This window comes from Diuraphis noxia, unplaced genomic scaffold (assembly GCF_037042655.1).
Source record: "Diuraphis noxia isolate RWA-SAM2 unplaced genomic scaffold, SU_Dnox_SAM2 contig0001, whole genome shotgun sequence".
Taxonomy (NCBI): domain Eukaryota; kingdom Metazoa; phylum Arthropoda; class Insecta; order Hemiptera; family Aphididae; genus Diuraphis; species Diuraphis noxia.
The window spans coordinates 104488965-104516015 of record NW_028301711.1 but is presented as its reverse complement, the minus strand read 5'-3'; the positions used below and the strand labels follow the sequence as shown (position 1 = coordinate 104516015).

General features: G+C 28.8%; 1 protein-coding gene across 5 annotated transcripts in view; it reads left to right on the top strand.

Moving 5' to 3' along the window:
• LOC107168231 (filamin A protein cher) overlaps positions 1–27051 on the top strand; it is a 121506-nt gene that overhangs the window by 64312 nt on the left and 30143 nt on the right. For 3 of the 5 annotated variants that reach the window (XM_089216710.1, XM_089216709.1, XM_089216711.1), the window contains 11 exons: positions 1820–2044; positions 3666–4247; positions 5580–5753; positions 6288–6452; positions 7242–7414; positions 8115–8271; positions 8841–8970; positions 10070–10229; positions 10315–10479; positions 14101–14231; positions 17473–17611. In XM_089216710.1, the coding sequence (XP_089072836.1) occupies positions 1820–2044; positions 3666–4247; positions 5580–5753; positions 6288–6452; positions 7242–7414; positions 8115–8271; positions 8841–8970; positions 10070–10229; positions 10315–10479; positions 14101–14231; positions 17473–17611 (2201 nt within the window). The remainder of the gene's footprint in view (positions 1–1819; positions 2045–3665; positions 4248–5579; positions 5754–6287; positions 6453–7241; positions 7415–8114; positions 8272–8840; positions 8971–10069; positions 10230–10314; positions 10480–14100; positions 14232–17472; positions 17612–27051) is intronic. The other 2 variants (XM_089216713.1, XM_089216712.1) reach the window with 2 other exon arrangements.

Genomic DNA, 27051 nt, shown 5'->3' with positions numbered 1-27051 from the left:
TGATTTAGTTGTTTTGAAGGATGGGACGTAGTCTTTTCAGGAGGGCCTTTTCAAAAAGTTTACCAAGAACTGGGAGTAAACTTATGGGACGGAATGATGAAGATAAGTGTTTAGGTTTATTTGGTTTGGGTACAAGTATAATGACTGCAAATTTCCAGATTTTTGGGAAGTGAGATAATCTTAGCATAGAATTATATATGTGGGTGAGCAATGTTATAGTTTTGAGAGACAGATTTTTCAGAATTTTATTTGTAATGAGGTCATTTCCAAGTGCCTTGCCTGGGGGTATTTTTTTAATTATAAACTGAATTTTACCAGGAGAAATGGTTTTAGCAGGTATAGACAGGTTAGAGAGGGTATAAGAGGGAGCTGTTAGAAATCGTTGAATTTCGATAATTGAATCGTTTTCGGGATCGGTGCACAAATGATGTTGAAATGTTTCAGTCAATTGAGAAGCAAACACATATGATTTGTCTTTGTCTGTAATAGCTAGTTGACCGTTTTCCTGCCTGAGAAGTGGGATTTTGTCCCTGTATCTGGTGAGCCTTTTGGTTGCTTTCCAAAGAGAGCCGTTATTAGGTTGCAAAGATTTCATATATAATTGAAATTGTTCAGATTTGTGGTTATGTAGTTAATATTTCAAAAGATTTGATAAAAAATTAAAATTTTTCTTTATGACTAGGCAACCTTGTACTTTGCCATTTGGCTCGAGCATGACGTCCAGTAATGGAGTGTTATGAAGTAGTTGTGATACAATTTTAGATAACCAAAAATAACACGAAAACACATTTTAAAATAAAACACTAATCGTTATGTCCACACATTATACACTTGCACCAAGGTCATCCATTGGTCTGTAAAACTTTTTTTGATTTAGTCTCACAAAAAATCTATTTTTATAAATAATTAAATATTCTACTCGATAAATTATGTCTACTCAAAATCTTTATAATTTATATAATAACCGTGTTATTGTTAAACTCTACTTTGTGACTATATTGCCTATCGACGCGATCAATATCGTTCGAAACAATTATTTTGATTCTTGAATTATTAAACAAAATATAGATATTATGTATTTTGGTTTGGTAATGATATAAAAGATAGTGATAAATGTATTATTATAATTATCCATAATATTATTAGGTTAAACGATAGTCAAAAGGTGACTTTTAATATAATATTTTTTATTATGTACCAACTTATTTAAATTTTAAATTGTTTTGTTTAAATCTAAAATACTTACTAGTATTTTTCAAAATATAAGTTAAGGTATACCATGCTGCAATATTATACATGGTATTATTTTTAACTACTAGGTACCTAATCTTACATCTTTTTTTCGAAACATTAACGTATTTTATAATTTTTCAAATATTAATTTCATTCAAAGTAGGTCATTATTAAAAAAAAAAACATATTAAAATTGATTAATAGTCGAATCCTTAAAATCTGATCTTCATAATATATGTCATTCACTAGATTAAACAACATTATTAATATTTATTATTTAGTCAAATATAATTTTTTTTTTTTGTATTACAAACTTGTACATTAGGTATAATATACCAAGTTAACATTATAAAATATTTTTAATAAAATTCTTAAAATGAAAATAATTATAAATAACGTGACTTCGGGTGAAAAAAACTTTTTTGTTGATTTTAAATGGGCAATATTAAAAACTTCAAATGTAAAAACACACGTAAGTAAAAGCACAGCTGATATTGTTCTTACTTCATACCTTTAAATTTTATAATTAATCAACAAATGTATGTCAATGCACATTAGATAATGGAAGTTCATCGGTTTTTCGCAGGGGAGCTCAACGTGAATCTGGTAAACGACAAAGGAGTCAACGTGCCATTGCAGGTTAACGATAACGAAGACGGTTCGTTCCTCATTGACTATGTGCCGACAAGCTCGGGCGTTCACAATTTGAATTGCACTTACGGTGGAGTTAAGGTACCTGATTGCCCGATCAAAATCAACGTTCAGTCTCCAGTAGACTTGTCCAAAGTCAAAGTGGATGGTCTCGAAACTCGTAAGTTTAAAAAAATTCTAAATACTCTCCGACGTAGTAATTATATTAGTATTTTGAGATCTGTATCGATGAATTTGTTAAAAAGCTGTCCAAGAATTATAGAGTTACTCGATAATCTCTATAAAGTCAGTTTACTGTTAAGGTACCTACTCCAGTGTTGGATCCAGATATGGTCATTTAATCATTTTTCTTTAATCCATTGATATAGGGCAGGGAATGCTACTGTAAATGGATATAGAGTTTACCTACTACTTTTGTTATACCATGGCAACAATATTATTGTAATTTCGGCACGAAAAAATAAACAAATACGACAAAAATGCACTGCAGTAAACGTAAATTATAATTAAAGCTTGGAAGTTATTATAGCAGCAAATTTATATACATTTAAGTTTTATATACCTAATATCTTTATTTTATATATTAGGATTGGTTTTATACCGACAAAATAAGTAATACAGGATATTTGATACTTTTAGAAATAATTGATAGGTATAAGATGCATATAATATGTTTTCATTTATTAAAACAAAAAAATAATTTTATTATAATGCTTAAATAGCGAAATTAAACAATTTTATCAACGTTTTAATATAATAATACCTAGGTTATTATAGTAGTCATTATTAAAGTTTTATGATTTAAATCGACTAAATAAAATGTCTAAAAATCCACTTTTTTTGTGTCATAGAAAAAAAAAACAATTTTAAATAGGTAATGCTCTTATTCCTAATCTGTGTAACTAACTCTCGTCTAAATTTTACCCCTTAATAATAAAGACTCCGACACAGAAGCTACATGGAACAATTAATTTAGCATATTTGAGAATATTTCTGGGTTCTAAGAATATTTTATTGCTTTGGCATAAAACTATAAAAGTATTATAATCGTTGTTTATTTTATAAAATGTGAAATAAAATGTACCTAGGCTAATTTAAATTTTAAAATTATTTTTCTTTCATTATTTTAATAGAAAAAAATAATAATCGCGACTTACGAATAGGTTTTATATTTATGTGGATTAATTATAATCGACATTGTAAACACTTAATTGTAGATTTTCGATGAATTGATTACATGGTTTCTAGATTTCAAAAGGATTTAAAATTTATTTTTACAATGATTTAAATACAATTGACTAAATATTTTTTCAAGAAAATTTTAACCATTCCTGACCTAAGTATTTTCAAATCACAAAACAATGAAATTATCAGATACCTCAGTTTAACGTTTAAATCTATCAAAAATGAGCTAAATAAAAATTAAACAACTAAATAATGTATAACATCAAAAAAAGGATTCTCTAATTGGATGATTGACTCCCATTATATTATAATATTACTCTTAATTTTGAAAGTAAAAAAGTTTGAAAAATAGTAAAGAAAAGTAATGGCTGAAACTGAACTTAGCAAGTCTGAACATTAGTTTAATTGTCCAATCTGGATGTAATTAATACATAATAATATACAACTATGTTATTAATATTTTTCACTCAACTTCCAAGTCTTATATCTATCTTGACGAAGCTGTGGTGCAGAGAAATCATTATATTATCATTTTTACTATCATAACAATCGTCATTATTATTATTATTATTACTCGCTCTCGGTGGACCACACAGTGGCCCCGGTCAACAGTTTGCAACAGTTCCGGGTGATGACGCGAGAAGCTGGTAGGGCGGAATTTGCAGTGGTGATCACCAGCCCGTCCGGCGGTTCGGTGACGGCACACGTGGTACCCTTTGCCGACGGTTACGTGGTGAACTTCACGCCAACCGAAGTGGGCGAGTACCGACTGAGTGTGACGCTGGGCGGTGAACAGGTGGGCCGGCCGTACCGCGTGTCGTGCACACGGGCCAACGACCCGGGAAAGGTGACGGCCCGTGGACCTGGCCTTTCCGGCGGCCCTGTCAATCGGCCTGCCGAGTTCACCATCGACACGAAGCGCGCCGGCCAGGGTGGCCTGGGCGTGACGGTCGAGGGCCCGTGTGAAGCGGCCATCAATTGCCGAGATAACGGGGACGGCACGTGCTCAGTGGCGTATATGCCCGTCGAGGTCGGCCACTACGTCATCAACATCACATTTGATGACCAACCGATTCCAGGGTCTCCGTTTAACGCGCTGATTGGTGGCCGGGCGGCCGGCGATGCTCCACGACCTCCTAACAACGTTAAGGCTTCCGGCAACGGTCTTTTGGCCAACGGTAAACCGCTACCAACTGCCACTGCAGCTACCAAGTTTTCCAAACGTGTTGCCGTGTGACAGTGATGTGTTCTGAGCGTGTTCACGTGTTTAGCGTGATTTGTTGTACGGTTCGAATTTTGATTTGCGACCTGTTTTCCGAATTAACAGCCTATCATAACAATTATGCGCCAGACTGACCAACAAATAATTGTTATCAACATGTATATCATTAATGTTTTTTTATTAATCGTTTATTACCGTTTATTGCAATTATTTGTTTATAATGTTTTTTTGTACTAACTTTCCGTAGGGGTGCGCAGACTTAGAATGAAACGTGCTCCCATAAAATATAGATGCCTTAAATACTGATAATATTTACTTAAAATAATATTATGATCTCCGTTTTTATCGTTACTGCTTCTTTCTAATTAGAAAATAATTGATTTTTAGATATTTTTTTTTTATTGGTTTTAAAACAAATTTTTATAAATATCCGTATTTATTTGAAATTGATAAACCTAATTTCATAATTTGACTTGTCACATATTTGAACATAGGTTATATTAAAAACAACTTTCTATAAATTTTGATTTTTTTTTTCTTTTAAGTGTCATTTTGCACATAAAAACTATAAAGTCCCCTAAAAATATTTTCCCTACGTGCGCACGTTTATGGAATTATGTCCAAACCGAAAGCACAATTTCGTGCCTATCGACGATGTAGGTCAAAAAACAAACGAACTGTTTGCATCTTAAGCTAACTATTAATGGCGGCTTATTCTACAGCTTTATCAACCATAATAATTTATATCGCGAACGCACTTATAAGCAATAAGCTGCGTATGATAATAGATATGTCGTTATTATTACTACTTTTCAGCTATTAGACCTTTCAACAGTTAATTTATCTGATAAAGTGTGTTATTTTTTATGCTGTGTATAACTTAATACTCCTTCGAGTGCATTTTATTATTATTATGGATTAGTAATCACAATATATAATATAGGTAACCCTGATGCAATCATTCATCGCTCATTATTTAATATGTGGTAGAATGAGTAGGTAGGGAAATTTTATCACCTACTGTAAACATGTGCCACAACTTGAGTCAAATCCAATACCCAAATAACATAAAATCCAAATAATAAGTGATAAATTATTGCATTGGTGTTGTGTCAATCTAATATAGTGTTATTAAAAAACATAAAAAAAAATTTAAAAAAAAATGTTTATCTATGATATTATTTTAGTTGATTTTTACGTTTTATTTGATTTTGTAGCACTGATGTTTGTGATGGATTTTTATCAGATCTAGAAAGTCAGTAATTTATTATTTTTATATTTAATATAGGTGTTTTCTTGGGATCACCAACTGACTTTTCTGTGGATTCTCGAGCCGTTGCCAAGTACGGCAAAGGCGTCGTTACGTGTACGGTGACTAATCCATCTGGCAGCAGAACCGAAACGTTCATCACGCCACAAAGCGATGGAACATATAAAATCAGTTACACCCCGTTCGAAGAAGGTATAATAATATTGTGTCTTGAGAACTCTGACCATAACGTGTGTAAGATAATTCATATCTTTGGTGTATTATTTTATTGTGTTTGGTTATTTAGGAGTGTCTCCTTTTTACCGAAAAAATGATGTTGTTATTTTTTATTTTACTATTTTTAACTGTAGACATTTTTACAAATTATAATTCGTTTGAGTTATAACATATTATAATTTACTAAAGCAAAATATTTTTTTTAGTATTTCGATTAGAAAAATACAAATTTTCGGACAGTTAGTTTATTAGTTATAAGTATTTGAAGTCTAGTTGAATGGATTATAGTGGATCGACGTTTTTTAGAGTACCTTTCTACAGAAACTTCAAAAAATTCACTTTAGAATAAAGATTCAAAAATACTCAGTAGTCAAAAAAAAAAAAAAATGATCATGGCAAAAAATAAATGTTTTAGAAAAATGTTATTTTGTTATTTTAACAAGTTGTAATTTTCTTGAAAAAAAGTATTTTTAAAAACGTGTTTGTGTTTAATTTTTATCGACTTTTTAGGACCACACACCATTGATATTTATTACGACGGGGTGCCCATAGTCGGCTCACCGTTTTCCGTTAACGTGAAACGAGGAACTGACGCCAGCAAATGCAGAGCTTTTGGACCGGGTTTGACCAAAGGAATCATCAACAAAGTCAATGCTTTTACTGTCGAAACAAAAGGTGATTCATGTAAAATGTTTAATGATTTATTAGTATCGGAAATTGTATAATTTTTAAAATTCAAATTTTAGTTTGAATTATTAAAAATTATTTAAAATATAAATACTTATTCAAAGCATTAATTTATTGGTAATTGCATAACGTCATTTTCTCTGTTGGTTAATGTGTGATACTGAGATTATAAAATTAAATAGACATTAATGCATAATATGAATATTTTAGACACTAGAGTTAAAATTCTAACACTTCTTATATTAAGAAAATACTTAGATACTATTGTGGAGAAATCAAACTGATCTTTATTTGAATATTTCTATTCTCATTTTTTTATAATCAAACATACCAATATTTTTTTTTTATTTTTTTTTTAAGCATAATAATATTTAAATTATTTGTTATGCTCTAACTTAAAAAAAAAATATATTGATAAGTTATTATCTTCAAAATATCGTTTGATTAATAATAGTAATTTTAATAAAATTTAAATTGTGTTTATTTATGTTATTTTCATCTTAATATTATATATAATATATTACAGTACAATTCAATACGATATTATTATAACCTAAACACTTACTAAATTGTATATTTTACGATGATTACATACTATAGCGATAAAAATGTTATCAAATATTTGGAATTAGGACATTTTCGTGTTTAAAATTTAAGCAAATTTATTATTTCAAGTATTATACGTCATTTTTTCAAATAGACAGTAAAATTTTATTTGGATTATGAATGCATTTTGTATTTTTATTTTAATTTTGTTATATATATTTAATTTTATAGGAGCTGGCACTGGAAGCTTAGGTTTGGCCATCGAAGGGCCTTCCGAGGCAAAAATGACGTGCAAAGATAATCGCGATGGTTCGTGTTCGGTCGAATACACACCAACAGAATCTGGGGATTATGATGTGAGCATTCAGTTCGCTGAAAAACACATTCCCGGATCACCGTTTAAGGTATTATTTTATAACTGTTTATGTTATTTATGAACCGATGTAAAAGTCATTATTTTGTACCATTTCGATCTACATCTAAACGGAGCGATTCTTATGTTTACAAAACGTTTGGCATATTGTTGCATCTATAGTCAACTATAGACTTTTTCAAGCTAACTTCAAGCAACTGGAATGTTGAATTGATTTCCTTGAGTTTCTAATCAACGGTGCTCTTTCCCAGGTTTTAATGACTACTCAATCACTCGAGGCGGGGAAGTTTAACTCATAATTTTATTATAGCAGCTGCCGGCTACATCATAATTTTACTCTCTCGCCTAGTGGCATCTCCTTAATCCAAATATTTGTCCATTTGAATTTGCTGAACACTATACTTAAATTTCCGTTCTGAATATTATTCTGTTTTCATATCATTTACTTGTTTCATATGTAAATTATTTATGCGTGTGAAATACTTAATTTATTGCGATACTGTAATGAGGATATTCTTTTAATATTTTATTCTACTATTGGCACTTTTTATTTTTATCAAATCATTATTATTTAACTAGTTTCTATATTCATTTAAATTTAATATTATATGAACTATAAATCTTTCCGAAATACCTATTTTTATGCCTATTCACTGTAAATTTGACTTCAGCCTGCATTTGCGATTAAAATAAATATATTACATAATAAAACATAATCTGTTGAATTATAGGTTACAGTCGATCGTCCTGCAACCGTGAATGACATCAAGGTGAGTGGACCAGGCATCAACCCTAAGTATTGCAGGGCAAACACGCCTATCACGTTCAAAGTGGACGCGTCGAGATCTTCTAAAGGAAATGTAGACGTGAAATTGGTAACCGACAAAGGTAAAATCACTTGGATCGTCTATTTATTAGTTATTTAAACTATAATGTTAAATATTATTTTAAATCGTCAATGTGAGTATAATATTAATTTATGTTCACGCTACAGAAAAAATAATATTTTTTCTAATAATGACAATGTATTATATGCATTTAATAATATTTATCAATATGATAATCATTATTTATCGGGGACAAACGTAATTTTGTTTTCAATGTGTCTGAATTCGATTTTAAAGCTTATAATTTTCCATCACATTTAATTTAGAGCAAGACCGTTTCTAAATCCAATAATGTATTATTGCTTAGGTAATACTTCCATAATTGAGAAATTTTCATTAACATTTATTTCAGAACTTACTACCACGGTGATATTATTCACTAACTACATATCCCATTCTTTTATCAATCTTACCAGTGATTTTTTATATATTTATATTTTAAACTTTTAACTAAACGTGTATCATTAATATTAATGAATTTTAGCATATTATGTTTGATATTATTATTTTATATATATATATATAAATTAAATAATTATGTAATAATATAATATAATATTTATTTTTCAGGTCCGTTACAACAGAAACCGATTATTCGTGACAATGAAGATGGTACCTACGATGTTACTTACACTCCAAATCCAGAAGGCGCTCTACTTACAGCCAACGTATTGTACAACGGATATCAAGTACCGGACAGGTAAATATGAAGAACTAATAATGATTATAAATATTAAACTATTAACTATTTATTTATAAATGATAATTCAATTGAGACGTTAAGCGTTGATTACACTGAGCGAATTTACTCGCTAATCACTGGCGAATTAACTTGCGATGACTTAAGTCGCTCAATATAATCGGTCAGTTGCTTACTCGCCGCGTGTTGAATACTCGCTGCTCGCCCGCGATTAAAGTTGACGACCATGCAACTTTTGTCGCTAATACCTGGTGTTTTTACACTCCAGCTAGTAAAATCGCTGAATGTAATCACCTCAGTTGGCAGATTCGCCAGGGGCGTCATTTCAGGTTTTTTTCGGGTGTGCGAAGCTTCAAGCAGGCTATTTTGAAATTTCACCAGGCCATATAAAAATAGATATACATACGTATATTATGTATATTATCCTGCATTCAATTATTTCCATACATTATAGACCGGTTATTACAATTTGATTTTAATCATATAAATAATTGTGCATTCGTGGGTCGTGACTCGTACATTATTTTAGGCTTCAAGGCGCAGGCCAATTGTAACATTCTAAAAGTAAGGGGTGCAACCACACACCCTGCCAACCCCCCAAATGACGCCCCTGAGATTCGCTAGTGTGCCAGCAAGTAGTGACTACGTGTGCACGACTAGGAGAGCGAGTGAGTTTAATCGCTCAATGTAATTAGACAGGTCGCTACACGCTCTCGCACGCGCGACTTTGCTAGCCAACGACTAGCGAGTGAATTCGCTCAGTGTAATCGACCCTTTATGTATAATATTATCTTTACTTATAATCCGAGCGTTATAAACTTATAATACAAGATTAAAAATTATTAGTAGTCAAATTTATTTTAATTTAGAAATCCAATAATTGTTAATTAAAACACTGGACGTACCTATGCCAATTATGTGATGGATATAGAGTGTCTGCAGGTTATTATGACACTTAATGGATATGTGAATCCGTGATTCGTTTATGAATTAAAATTTATTTACATTAATAATAGTATATAAATTAAATAATAATGTGCATAAGACTATTTTATGATAGAAGAGCTGTCACCATTTATTTCTATTATTTTTTATTTAGTCCTTTCAAGCTCAGAGTTCGACCTAAGTTCGAATTGGATAAGATCAAGATTGAAGGCCCCGGTGTATCCGATTCTCGAGGTGTCAAGGCATCTGTTCCCACGTATTTCGTCGTGGATGCTACTGACGCTGGTTCCGGAAAATTGGACTTGAGAATTATGGTAAGCTTTAGTGGGAATATTATGTTCTTCGACTTTCTTATGAATTATGTAAAATATGTTAATGGTACCGTACTCTTTTCTGCAGGGACCCGATGGTTTTCCCAGGCCGGTGGACATAGAAAAGAAGGAAAATTTATACAAAATAAAGTATACTCCAGATGACTGCGGTCGGTACTCGATTGAAGCGCTATATGATGGAAAACCATTACCGCAATCGCCGATCCATGTACAGTCCTACTCCACTGGAAATGTGAGTTTCCTGTTGCATGATCATTGTGAAATTATTGTAACGTTTGAACGGCTTGAGCTTATATATGCGGAAATCGAAAACATAATCTCCCCAAATATCTCATTAGCTCCCCGAAAAACAGATACATTAATATTATAGTTGTGTGAGATCAAAACCCATCCCACTCAAATTGATGTTAACAATGTTAACTCTTCTCCTCCTCCCCTGAAATATTAATGGATTTCCGCCTATGCTTGTATATGCTTCATACCTAATAATAATAAATAATAATTAGCTAACTATTAGAGAATTATTATTGTAAATAATATACTATATGCAGTGTTGTTTTCATTGGGTACACTCCATATTATATATCGTATAAGGAATATCAAGATTGGATGTAAAATGTAAGTAATGGCATACAGAACATATTTTTTTAGTATATCTTGGACAACTTTGATGGGAACATCACTGATTATATTACGTTACAATTATAATATTATTATACTAAATGCACACGATACAGCTTACTACTAACGCATTTTATATTCGATTTAAATCTAGTTGATTTAGTTGCACGCTGGGAATTTTTAGAATACCATTTGTAACTATTGATATTATTATAAAATAAGTATGTTATATAACTTCCTAACAAAAAACAACTGATGTCCGTTATATCGTTTATGACAATAATGATATTTTAAAGCTAGTTGAGCGCACATACAAAGGTGATCCACGATAATATTGTCCAATGACGTTTTTACACATGACGTTATAATATATGTTAAACAATTTTGGTGAGGTGATCATAATAACGAAAATAATGATCTTAAGAACTTAAAAACAAAAAAACAAAAAAACAAAACGACGAAGAGTGAATACCGTGAATGATATTAAAAATATCAACAATATTGTTTTTTATTCTTCTTCATTGTTCGGTGTCTCGCGCGTGTTATTATTTATTTATTACATAAAAAAAGTTAGATAACCGAAGAAGAAATAATTAATATTAAATTTAAAATACCATGGATAATTAAACATATTTATCGTTTATTTATTCGGTATTGTTGGAAGATTGATACAAGCGAGCTTATAATAAGTAAGACGGTGAAGCAGGCGGGCGATTAAGTCTCGGCGTAGTGTGATCCATCACTTGGAAAATTTTGAAAGTACCCAATGGTTTATTGCTGAAAGCGAACGCTTGCCGAAACGTTTCATTCGGAATTTGAAACATTATTGAAAAACTCGCCATGTCGTTCACGACATATTATTTTTATAAAAAACGCGTTTTATACCCGACTGGCGAGTGTACGCCGTATTCACCATGAAAGACCTGTTAGCGAGTGGTATATACCAATATAACATTGGTATAACATTACCTACCCATATTTAAATAATAATATCATATTATATACTGTTTATTATTCCAAGTTATCGATTACGCTTCGTTTCGCTTGTTTGATTTGTTTAAAGTTTGTTTTAGGTACCTAAAATATGTGATTTTATTTGTACTAATGTTTTGACGTCGTTTGCTCTCTGATTACCATGTTATTATAATAACATTATAATATAGCAAAAAATATACGATCGGTATTTTGTTTATAATTCGTCTTACATACAATCATATAAATTTTTATATTTTTAGTGGTTGAAGTTTTTTTGAAAAATATAATAGTTTAGAAATCGGATTTATTACGAAATCTCACAATAATAATAAAAAACTAAGTGCTTCGAGTTGTGTGTTGCCGTTTATTGTGAATCCAGAAGAGTGTTGTACAGAAACATATGATTTATATTTTGATTATTACTCATCTTATACAATCTTATATTATATTTTTGGTAGTTGAAGATTTTTCAAAAAAATAGCATTTAACACAATCTCACAAAAAAATTAAACGCTTCGAGTTGTGTGCTGCCGTTTATTATTGACGATACGTCCAAGCGAGTGTTTTGCATATCATAATCTTTAGTTAGATTTTACATCAGTTTTCTTTAACTTCTTTTGAACTCATCATACTGTTTCATAACAAAATAATCAAACTATTATGTTATAGAATAGATTGATTATAGCAGAGGTGATTTCCGGTATAATTAACTCCGAAAAAAAATATCTCCAATATAAAATATGATATTATAACACTATCTCATGGATAAAAATAAATATTTAGTTAAAATATACATTATACTACCTACTACCTATACTATCCCTATACATTTTCAAAATTATAGCGGTAAAAATTGATATATTTTATATATTAATATGAATATAATATATTTAAATAATAATTTAAATACCCACCTCTTTATTTTTATTATAAAACATTATAGTTTATAAGAAAGGTCTCCCAAATCTAGTTCATGTCCATTCTGTCAAACGATATATTTGACAATGGCGATAATGTAAGTAATTTTTCATCGTGGAATTTTTTTTGTAAGTTTTTTTTAATTTAACCTAATTAAAGTTCTTTAGGAACACGTTTAAATTATGGAAGATGTATAAATAAATTATTCTCAGAAGTGCCACTGAAAATTTGGACCGGTTATAATACCTACTATAGTTTTAGTCTATAGTAGCTAACAAATAATTATTTTCAATTTCTATACATGCATTTTTTTTAACATATATAATTTTCAACATAACATTCACGATTTAAATCAACCAGAAAATAAACATTATAATATAATCGCAGTACAATTTTCAAAAAAAATTCTTCATAAAACTACAATTTTATTCGAGAAACAACATTTAATTTAGTTTTTGAATTTGGACAACCAAATACAAACATGGAAATGAATTAACTTCTAGACCCTATATTAAATACTATTCCATAATATCTGTTGAGATGATTATAAAAATGAATGTCCAACAGTAATATTGTAGTGAAGTATACTACGAACCAACCTAATTTTTTTATGGATAATAACGCATAGCGGTGTAGGTATACCATATAATTTGCGACGACGTGTTTTAAATTAAAATAAGACTTGAAGGACTATAAATTAGGGTAACTTACCGACTGCTCCTTCCAATTCATTTTAGTTACAGTTTCATTTCTTACGAACAATTGTTTTTCATTTCCACGAATGCTATAGCTACACAAGATCAGCACCAATTACACTTTTATAACACATAGGTAAATGAGTATTAACTTCCAATTATTTTTCCTTTTAAAAGGCGTAACAGAAAAAAATGAAAAAGGATTTAATACTAGTCACGTATGACGAAAATTATGAACATTTTATGTAAAATAGAATGATTTAAAAAATATACTTGAGTTCTAAAAAGTTATTATTTTTCAAATCATTAATTTACTCTAAAAAAATATGTTAACATTTAAAAAAAAGTATAAAAAATAACTATCTACTAGACTTAAACAAACATTTTCATCAGCAAAATTTGTCTAAAAATTAAATAATTATATTTTTTTTTCTATTTTATCCTGTATCCTACTATGAATTATAGTAGTATATTATATTTTTATTTGAGAAATGTATTTGATTGGTGGTATTTTTATCGGAGTTGTTCTCACCGTGAACATAGTGTAATAAAATATACATTGCTATGATAACATTATGTTGACGTTGTTTTCATTTTATTTCAATTTTTTTATTTATTTTTATTTGCCGTGTATCCGTCCGAAGGCGGCCAATTGTCGTATCACAGGGAACGTAGAGAGCCGAACACTGACGGGTAAAAACCATAGCATCATCGTAAATGCAAGAAACTGCGGTGATGGGAACGTGACGTGCCGGATAAGACCGGTGGACGGGCAGTAAGTCTCTACAACGTGTAAAAACTATAGTCATATTAAGAAATTGACTGCGTATTTAGAAAGAAAAACAGTTTAATATTTTAATTAGGGAGGTAGACTATAACTTACCCCGAGTATGAAAGAAAAAGTAGCAATCAATAATTTATCAAAGGAAATTAGGTACCTTAATATTATGATTCAAATTGAAAATGTGGGCTTAAACTCATCAAAAAGTTAACTTAACTAGTTAATTATTATCATTATTGTGGAGTTAATTTCCTTTTCGTACTACATGGAACCAACATACAATACTAATTTTGTTGATTAATTTCGATTTTATTCATTTATTTTCTAATAATATGTCATTATAATACGATGTTTGCACAGCGTTAATTGCCTATTGATAAATATTTGGGTAAATCAAAATAGTAGAGCACTATATTATGACTTAAAAATATAGCAGCTTAGAAAAAAATAAATTTTTTTACCGAGCTTAATTTATTTTAATTTCTATCTCAACTTTAAACTGATTAAGTTAAATTTTTCTTTTGTTAAACTTGAATTGTTACCTTAAAGCAATTTGATTGGATAAAATTAAATCGTCACAGTAATTTAATTACAAATAATTTTAAATATTTCAATTTTCTACAATTTAAAAATGTATGAAAAACTAATGGTTTTTTTGGTTTTAGTTTTTAATTTATTATAATTTGAAAAAAACTCACCCATACATTGGTGTAGTTTTTGAAGGAATCATAGAGCATCCTCGAATACTATATTTTTTCACCATTTATATGTCCTTATTGCTCTGTCAGTAATAAATATTTTAAAATAATTATACTACAAAAACAAATGAACTTTGCAGATTTTATAAATTGTAAGTGTCAAATCTAATTTGAATTTTCATTTATTAGTCATTACAATTAAAACAATCCTCATTGGCATTGGAAAAATAAATCGTTTTATTATTTCTTACATATTTGGTGTTAGTTATGGTCAATCGCCTTCACTCTATGTTTTGATCTTCAAATAAATTAGTGCTTTAGGGAGCACGCAGTCCATTTCTTAACATGTCAATAGTACAAACATGCGAAGATAATAGATTCAAAGCTCGGAATTTTAAGTGCTAAAACGTACTGAAATATTATGTTGCATGAACTCTGAAAAACTTAACGGATAAAAATGAAACTGTACACATTTTTTAGTAATGTTTTTGAGCTGGATATTTTATGTAGAGGATATTTTGATAACAGGAAAAATAATGTCACGGGTCATTTATCTTCAGGAATTATTTATCGGACTTAATGATGGGTAACCAACCATGTTAAAACAGCTAACTCTGGGAACGTGCTAGATTCCCGGTTTTTAAACTTATTTTAATACAGCTCAATAGACTGTTTAATAGTTTCATATTCAATTTAAAAATGATTAGGTAGGTAACCTTTAGATTTTGGTACACATTTTTATAATATCGGATAATTCTAAAGTTCATTTTAGAAATCAAAAACTAAATATTTAATAAATAAATTCGAAAATTTATCTCAATAGAAAAACATATTTATTTATTATGCATGCATTTATTTGTACCTATTATTTTCTTATTCTTAGTGCATACTTTCGTCTAATTTCAATCTTTTTGTGATCCTGCATAAAATAAATCGTCGATATAAACAATACAAATTAATATTGGTACACACTATATATAGCCAATCGATTTAAATTAGATTAAATATATCTTAATATCGTAGTGGTCTTAGAACATGGGTATTTTAAAATTAATATTTTCGAACTAAACACTGAATAGAAAGTTTGTTTAATACTAATACGTGTTGGCCAATATTAAAGGTTATATAACCAGTTTTCGGAAATATTAAATCAAAAAACTTATATAACTTACTAATAAATTCACTTTTCAAAACAATATCGAAATAGTTAAATAATACTTTTTCAATTTTATAATTTTTATAATTTTATTTTTTTTTATCCTACTTTATTTTCTTGTCAAATTTATAGAATTTCTTTTTCTTATTTTCCTTCACCTTCTCTCCCAACTATCTAGGGTCGGCCACCTTAGTCCTCAATTTCCACTTACTACGATCCTTAGCATTCTTCTCACAAACACCAATCATAATCATATGACACTATATAACATTAATCTATAGAATTTACGATTATTAAAAATCATTTGTAATTTTATAACACCTAGAATATGAAAATTCACAAAAAATAAGAAATATCTAAAATTATGCGATAAAAATGATAATAAGAAATGTGGGATACATAAGTGCAAATAAGACCTAGATTTACTATATCCCCTACCCAAAATTTTTCGATGTTTGGCGGGAAGGTATATATAGTATATATATATATATATATATATATATATAGTCCAGTAGTTCCCAACCCATAGGCCGAGGACTGGTTAAATGTCTATACCAAGGGTCTGAAAATTTAAATTGGAATCAATATCGAGATTTTTGGACAATTTTATACACGTCTATATTTCTTTTATCATTTTATTTGTATGTGTTTATATATTTTCTTACCTGTATGTTAGGTAAGGGGGCCTCAATGTTTTTTTTTACATTATTGTTGATCCGCATAATTAAAATGGTGGAAATCGCTGATGTAGTCAGTATACCATATACTGTTTTAAAACAAAATGTAACTTATAACAAACCAGAATATCAATATGTACTTTCCAAACAAATTCACAAATGCCTTAAGTCCGAGCTTTGAAAGCAGTAAATTTATTATAAATAATTATTGACTACATTGCGTTATCTTTTCGCTGTACATTATTATAGCACCTATTTCTCCTATTCTGTATTATTAAAAAATCAAATCATAACGTAAAATTCCGATCAATAGCAGATCTTTTAGGTCTCGTAGTGGCCACAAATTTTCAAAACCATATTAAAATAAATATTTATAAAAAAAACAATATTATTAACTATAATTATTAGCTTAGAGGAATTTAATATTATAATATACAATAAGTTTATTTACTTATAAGTAAAAAAGTTTAAAGAGTTTGTATAATAATTATTCATCCATACGTTTTATGTCACAACTATATATTTAGAATGATTTATAGCACAGAAAATAGGCAACGAGGAGACCTAGGTCTCTCTGCCTCCTTAAATCCACTAATAACCCCGATTCAATGTTATATAGCATTATATTGTGAGTTTGTGAAACATATCGTGAAGTATCTATACCTAAGTAACGTCGTGTGTGCGCGCGTCGTGTGTTATTTCAGTTACTTCGTAAATACAGAAGTCGTGCCGAAAAACGATGGCACTTACGTGGTCAACTATTCCGTCAAAGAACCCGGAGACTACACGTTGACGATGAAGTTTGGCGGTCAGCCGATCAAAGATGGGTTTTACAAATTTACGGTAACGCCATGAACAAATGAAACATATTTTACACTAAAAAAAAGAAATAATAATAACCATAAACATAAACATATAATAATATTTCTCATTATTATATCGTACAAAATATATATTATAATAACGTAGTTGAAAGGTCAACGATAATATTGGATCACATCGTGTGAAGAGAGTTATATTATAATAATATGATTTTTTTTTTAATAATGATAATTATATTGCTGTTTTTATTATTATCATCTCAGGCACGTATACAGCATAGTAACGTCCTAGAAAAAAAGTTTCAGTCATGTGCAGCATAAATTGCGACCCGGGACATTTAAAAAAAAATCATGATAAGTGATAGAGGTACATAATACAAAAGTTTGAAACATCAATGAAAAAAAGTATGAAAATGTACAAGAAAAATGAAAGAATTGCAAAAAAAAACATTTTTTTAAATGTTTAAAGGAATTATTTGTTCATACGCATTTTGTACCTGTTACTAAATTTAAATAATATATTTTTAATCCTAAACAACTTAAACAGCAAAATATTGATTTTTTTTTAAATATCCTTAACCGCAATTTACATAAAAAAATTTAAAAATGGCCACAATTTACAGCTACAGGTATACAATGGGTTGGGAGGGGGTTGAGGAATCCACCACCCCATCCTCGAAAACAATATTCTGTTAACGTGCCTGCATTAAATCATAATATAACTTTTCAAGTCGCTTGGGCATTAAATGTTATATTTAAGTCAGTATAACGGTGCATGACGGTGTTAAAAATATATACATATTAATATTATATTATTATTATTACAATTATAATTATTTTTACTTTTTTTTTCATAAATTATTATTATTATATATCATTATTAATAATCGGAGCACGCAACTCACTATAATATATTTGTTAAAATAATAATATTATTATTATCGATTTGTGTGCATGTATAAACACATATTATCATATTTTTTTCTTACCCATAATCTTAGATCATAAAATAGTATATGATCTTAGCCCATAACATTGCCGTAGTTAAGTGTAAATAACGATAATTATTGTTGATAATCTATACATGACATTTATGTACGATATAATAATATTATGAAAATCAGAATAAAGTCTAGTCATTGTACTCATTAACCACGCATATTTTTATTTTACTACTCAATGCGACCTACAGACGTTGTCATATTTGTTTCTTCAATAAAACCGCAGTATGCTAATTATATTTTGGATTTTTTTCTATTGCACAACTGTTTGTGAATCCATGAAAACCACTGGTGCAATACTGGTACATTGGTATATATTAATATTTAATACTGATATATTATAATTATGTTAAGAATCGCACAAATAATTATCGATTTTAAAATATTTAAATATATATCGTAGACCATTTGGAAAATTGGTTTTTCTACGAATAGACTAGGCTTTTTGCAATGGAGTAGCCCGTTTGCGAACTACTTTTTTTTTCCAAACAGCGCTTGTAAGAACTGTAATCATTATAATATGATAATGACCATTTTACTTATTTTACATGTAAAGTTTATAGTTTGTTGAGTTTAGAATATTGACTCAAACTATAACCTCCAACTTGTATCAATGACGACGTATGTGAACATTCTCACGTGCTACTAATTAAAAATTACCTCATTATGATTTTTTTATTTTTTTACTAAATATTTTGAATCACTTACTTCCATAATATCATATTTTTTCTTGCTCTGCTTATGGTTTTTTTTTTTTTTTTTTTTTTTGGTTTCTAGTATTTTAGCAGCTGCTATTAAACTTAGCTTCACATTTAAAATAAGTAAAAGATTGTCATTATCATATTGTAATGATCGTAGTTCTTAAAACGCCTAAATGCTGTTAGTCCGTATGCAATAAAACTGAAAAACAACAAGTCGTTTGGAAAAATAATAAGTAGTTTGCAAACGGAGTAGCCCGTTGCAAAGAGCCTAGTCTTTTCGCAAAAAGACCAAGTTTTCAAATGGCCTACGATATATATATATAATTTTAAAAAAAAATTATTTAATTTTCACGATATTTCCATTAACATTGTAACAATATTTACATAAAAAAATAAACTTGCATTTTAATACAACAAACATTATAATGTTGTCATTGGCTGCAAAATTACTTCTTTCACAACAAAATCATAAGTGTACAGAGCATTATTATTTACCTACTTAAACATTACTTGATTGACTCTGACAACATATTGATAGTGTAAAATAGTTAAACTTAAAGATTTTCAATGTTTGGATACGAAAAAATTAAATTTTATAAATCTGTAATTAATATTTTAAGTCTTGAAAGAGGACTATTATCTAAACTATAAAAAAATTACTACCTTAATTTCACTAAAACTGTCAAAACCCCTGAAATATGAGTTTGTGTCATCTTAATTAAATAATAAATTGTTTACCGCACAAATAAAATAATATTCACCTACTTATCTAGCTATTTATAGTACCTATACAGCAATACAAATTATAATTTGATAATATAATGTATGGTCTCTATGAGAAATGTCAAGTACGCATCCGTAACTTGATCAGATACGACTGGAAAACATACTTAAAAGTAAAACGATCAGATTTACACTCCGAACGACGTACGATCAGGTCAGTTTGAGGTGGTATATCTATATTTCTTCAGTACTGTGTTGACTGATATAACTAACTTTTGTTTCGCTTATGTATAGTGGTGTGAAGACTAAAACTTTCGTAGGTATATTATCCGATAATGAATTGTATTTTTTGTCACTTTTACGCGTTATGTTGTTATAATAATATATTAGTATTATATAACTAAATAGGTAAAAGATTTTGTGCACTTTGAACTATAATTATAAATTAAATTGAATCCGAAAAACGGCATTGAACGAACCTTAGTAAAACTACACGGTTGTTCAATTTTATTTTTTATTCAAACAATTTTTTAATGCAATTGGCTTAAATGGCATTGAATATCTAAGACATAATCCCTTAAATTTCAATTGCTGAACCAAACAACCCAAACTAATGCAAGTAGTCCTAGGACATTTGCACCGTTTAAATATTTCATATTTATAATCTAAAACCTACAATACTATATATGTACGTGAGTACCTACTACCTACTATCAAAAATAGTACAATAAATTCAAATATATATTTTTATGATACTCATATCCCCCTCCCCCAATAAAAATATCTGCAGTGTTATAACTAAATTAAATTAATATTGAAATAATTGTTTTATTTGAATAATGTATTCATATCCATGCCAAAATAAATATTGATTAGTAAATAAAGTAAATGTAAATTTACTAGTATTCAATCAAAATTTCATGTTTTATAAAATACGAAACGAATTTTATACGTATTACGTAATACCTACCCATTTAGTTTTCATGACAGAATGTAGCTGCAAGTTACAACACGCAGAGTTATTAAACAATAAAAAGTTATTAAAAATAGCATTCATTGGGTATCGTTTCAATATTTTTGATGTATTCCAACATGGATACTGGATAGTATAGATTTAGAGCTAATAAGATATTATTTTAAATATTAATATTATTCTGTGAGAAAAATATTTTACAGCTTGTGCACAAAAATCTTACAACCTAGCACGTGATAATAGCTATGTAATACATACTCGTACTATTATTACGATTAATCAATAATGTTTGTTTTATTTTTATTATGTATTAGTTACCTACTAGATCGATTAGAAGTTAATCTCGATTTGATTTATTTAACTTCTTACATCTTAGTTGATATACTAAAAAAATTGAACACCTAACTGAGATATTATGCTATTAATTAGTAAATACGCATTATATTAAATTAATGACGATTGCAATTTTTTTCGATATTCCTGACCATTCTACTGGTACGTTTCCGGTTCTTGCCTTACATTAGACATTTTTGTATATTTATTTTTTAAATATGTAATATATGTACAGCAAAACACCCATACTACGAAACCTATTATGAACAACAAACAAGAGACCAAATTATGGTAAAGATTATAGTGAATTTCAATAAATAGAGTTAAATAAATTTGGTTTGGTTTGGTTCTCAAAATCATTTCATTAATTTGCTAAATTAAAGTTCGTTTTATGGAAATTTTACTGTAGTATATTCAAAAAAAATATAGTTTTATTTGTTTCACAACAACCACTGATTTTTATTCCAAAGACTTGTTCAGTTTAATACTGAATCACTTGAACTGTGAAAATAGTTACATAAATATTTTAATATGAATACCTAATTGAAATATGCCATTAATGATTACGTAGGTTTCTACTAGTTGTATTGATTCTCGTAAATTTTTGATTTTCCTGACCTTTAGCGAATTGATCTACATTTGCCACATTTAAATTTTTGTTTTAAATGTAATAATACGTACTTCATTATTAAATGAGATTATTTTACGTTTTTCTTAAAAAATAAAAATCACTGACTATCGTGTTCTTATATTTTTAATAATTTCAATATTCGTAATATTAATTAATTGATAACCAATGAAATAATTTCGTTTTGAATAACAAAACCATTTCAAAGATATGTATTTTCGAAATAGTGCAAAAGAGTCTTACATACCAGTGCGTAATAATCTCCACATCATATTTGCCATTATTATGAGTAATGTTTGTTTTATTTTTATTATTCATTTTAAATCGATTAAAAGTAATCCACAATTTAATTTGTTTTTCACTCATAATTTATAGGTAGATACTAATTAGGAAATATTATAATATGATATATCATATAAATTTGAATACATATGCCATATTTTAATTAACACATACCGATTTACCAAAGACCTAATTAACAATTATTGATGTTCATTTATTTTTTAATATTCTTGATAAGTTTTTTTCCCTAAATTTTCTTTTGGGTATAACATTATTAGACATTTAGTTTTTCAAATATTATATTTATTTCTAAAAAACATCTGATGTGATTTTTGAATATTATTATTCTGTGCTAATATCAAAATCCCGTCGTAAATATTTTCAAACTTTTACACCAAAGTCACATATCTCGGCGCGTGATTATTACCATGCCATACGTCTATTATTACTATCGCGGACGTGCGTTTTCTTTTTGATGTCTATCCAAACAAATAAATATAATAGCCGTTGGAATTACTAAACTCGAGCGCGTTACAAGAAAACGAACAAAATGGTATTTACTGCGATTGTTGCCGTCTTGAGTAGGTACATACTTTTATATCATTATTAATAATTATTTTTGTCGTCCGCGATAGTTTCCGACACCCAAACGTAATTAATTATCATTTTTATTCAAACCGTCGTCGTCGCCGGCCGCCGAATTGCGTCAAAACAATTATATTTGAAATATTCTATCGAATATAGTTTTCATTTTTTACTTCGCTTCCATAGTAAATAGAAAGGCAAATATTATTACCATCTAGTAGTCTTGTAATGTTTTTTTTTACATTTTGAATCCACCATAAATTAAAGTTTCGAGAACGACGTGGCATGTCCATTTATAATAGTAATAATAATAATAATAATGATTTAATAGTCGGTAGTCCGAAAAGCACAACATATTTATACGTCTTAAAGCCATCGTCGATTTAATTCACATTTTATTATTAGCAACCTCTCTCGCGAAGTCTTTTGATAGTTTTTCATCCGTCTCTACGAAATATTTCACAGTATACATAATACATATTAAAAAGTCTGGTAATTAACCAATTTATTAATTAAGTTACGTTGAAGTAATTTTTATTAAATTATTTGGCGAGTTAATTACTATATTCACAAATAATAAATTATACATGATATATAAATGTAAAATAGTATGTAGGTAACTAGTTTTTCTGATGATCAAAAATTATGTTAAACTTGTCCTATTATACAGGAATCAATTGTATATTTTATGAAGTTTAGTTTCAGTCTGTTTTGGTTGATTAAATTTTAAATAGTACATATTGTTAATCTAACAATATTAGATATGATAAGTTTGTTGGCTACAATAACTGAAGATAATAAATTGTGAAATTAACTGAATCTATTTTATTGAGCTATTTTTATTATTATATAATATATATAATTTTCAAATATAATATATAATTATCATCAAAATAGGAAAATTTGACGAATAATAATAATAGTAGACATTTTGAATAATATAAGGCAACAGATTTTTTATGGAAATTTCCGATTCCAGTAAAGAATATAAATTATAAATTTAGTTTTTGTCATCATTTGTTGTTTTCATTTAGGTACATTGAATTTAATTGATGATTTATTTTTTAAATGCTATATTATTATAATAATATAAAATAATGTGTTAAAGCTACAAATTGTAACTCTACATTTTAATTAGGAAGTTAGATGACTTTCAATAATATAATTTGTCTACACTATTTATGTTTTTACTAGACACTGAATAGTACATGTACTGTGTATATGACTTAAGATTTTGAGCTTTTTGACTAATAATTGTTTATGAATGTTTCACCATTACTGCAGTTGTGTTGTGGTTGTATATAATATGAAAACGTGCAAATGTGCAAGAGAACGGCTATGTTTGTTCCGACCGACGTTTCCCATCGTAAAACATGACATATGATTACGATTTCTATATTTAAAAAATGGTCGCAAATTATGGAGAAAAAACATGTGTTGAATATTTCACAGAAACGGTTAAAATTTTATTTTATTTTGTAGCAATTCGAACCACAGCGCAAACGAATATCTAAAAATAACGTTCTAGATATTTTTCATCACATTTAGGCTGAGGCAAGATACAATAACAATTTTACACAATTTTTAGTATATCATTCTTTTATATATCATGAGTAACCACGTTTACTGTTTTATATGGTTCTACACGCTATAATTATTAATGGTTGCATGGATTAAAAAAAAAAATAAAATAGTAATAGTAATTTCGGCTACTCTTGGTTATATCGACATTTTTTTAGTAATTGGAGGCTATCTTTTTTTTTGTTCTCCGACAATAGTCCATTAGAAATAAGCATTTCTAATTTCACTTAAAAATACATGTATTGTTTAAATTAACATTCTAAACATGTTTTAATGTAATTTACTTTTTAATACTCTAAATTATATTGTTAAACATAATGTAATAAGCGTTCGTTAAATACAACAACTCAGGTGATAATAATAAGACGCTGCACAGAATACATAATTTAAATTGTTACTTTTTTCTTGGCATATTAAACCATAATTAAAAACGTATGTCAGCTATTACGCTTGGTTTATCTTACGTGAAAATAATTTGTTTCTAAGATGTTTTAAATGATTATTATTTATTAATTTTTTTTTTTTAACGCGGAAGGTGGTAACGGAAAACTAAAAGGTGCCAAGAGACCATCACCTTGATGTAGTCAATATCCGTATATACGTTTAATTTTTTTTTTTTTTTATTATTAATTAAAGGCTTCAAATACAAATGTTTATTAGCCTACAATGGTTTACATGTTTAATTTATAATATAATGGAGATTTGATAGTTGTGATGTGCTGTCTTTGGTTCTTGTCTTATATGTTGGTTGTAAGGTCGGCCATCTTGATGAAGTTTACTATGTTTTTTTATTGTCCTGGTCCGAGTGCGTCTTTGAGTGAGGAGGTGTTTATGTTTGCTTTTGATCTGGCGTTATGGTAAGTGGGGCATTCTAGGAATATATGTTTAACGGTGAGTTCACAGTTGCATGTTTCACACCTGGGTTTGAGCTCTCTACGCATAAGATAGGAGTGGGTGATTCTGGTATGTCCGATGCATACTCTGGCGATCATGGTCTCTTCATGTCGTGTAAGCTTGACTGGAGGGTCCGGCCATTTTTTGGTTAATGGTTTTATTTGTCTGAGTTTATTGTTTTGGTTGGATTGTTTTTCCCATTGATTCTGCCAGAGGGTGTATAATTTCGTTTTGAGGGCGCGGATTACATCGTCGTATGTTACATGCGGGTATATTTTGTTGTCCGGGGAGCTAGCAGCTTTCAATCCGTTTAATTATATTCGATATAACTAGTTTTGTTTTCTCGTAGGTAAGTAAATATCACGTACGCGAGTGTTTATTCCTCCAATAATTTCCGTTATACAATTCATAAACTACAATAAGTGGAGAGTGCCTAGCTCAGCGTTTGGCATGGATAATATGCCATATTATGATACCACTCTAATGTCCGACTTGTCTTAATGCAATCGAGGTTTGATCGATATATTTTGAAATATTAAATACCATGAGAATATATAGTTAAGGGAACACATGTTTTCTATTTATAAAAAAAATTCCCGACAGGGTCGTGGACATTTGTCTTCCTCATTACATATAGTTCACCAAGTTTAGGATAATAATTTACTCATATTGTTATTTTCTATTCATATTTTGACAAATTATTAAAAGGCTGAGTCTACCAAATATGCTTTTCATGATTTGTTACGATATTATGACCCCTCGATTAAAATACTCTTAGCTGTATTCTAAACCTTGTTTAGAACCACCACCGTTATCATGTTGCATAATATAAACGTTTATCCGCAGCACTCTTTCGTGGGAACATCCCTTTCATATGTTGATTGTTTTTACCATCATTGCTAAATTCGCGAATCACAATGAGTATTTGAAAGTTTAATAAATGTCTTGTTCCGATCACAATTTTCATCTCAATAATAAGTATGATTTAACCACAATATTTTACTGAAAATTCGAGAGCATACGTTAAAATATTTCTTTTATTATGAAACATTGTAATTGATTTCGATAAAAATTTGTTGGTATGATTTTCTAATTTTTTAGCATAAGTAATTTTATTTGTTTTTCCATCAGAGAAATTAATATTTGAATTAAGCTATCATTCTTGAGTATGTTTCAATAAATGCATATGTCACTAAACCACAAAGATAATGTCAAACTAATCGAAATCGTAAAGTATACTCCACTTCCAAATTACAACATTACCAATTACAATTACAACATTAAAAATTAAATAGATTTCTTACATTTTTGTTAATTTATATTCAATATACTAGAAAATCGGCACCTTGCAGGTAATTATTTCTGAATATTTTTATTTTTATTAAGACGTTCTGCTTTAAATCAAGACATAATAATATACCTACGCCACTGTGATAATGTTTTATTAGGTATAATATTCATTTATATAATATAAAAATACTTGAGATAGCTTGTAATAATTTATTTTAGTGAAATCTGAAAAAATTCTCCAGTGTTGTACATGTTTATTAAATTATATTGGTCATAAACATTTTGCTAAAAAATAAACTGACCTCATAATTTCGTAATAGCAAAATAATTAGTAACGATGGCATATGATTTGTCTTTTAAATTTTCAACTGTTCTTCATTGCACCTCGAGAAATGAAAAGTGAAAAGTCTAAAAGTTATTCCTTATAGAATTAAAATCGAAAAATCATCTTCAATTGACATTAATATGATT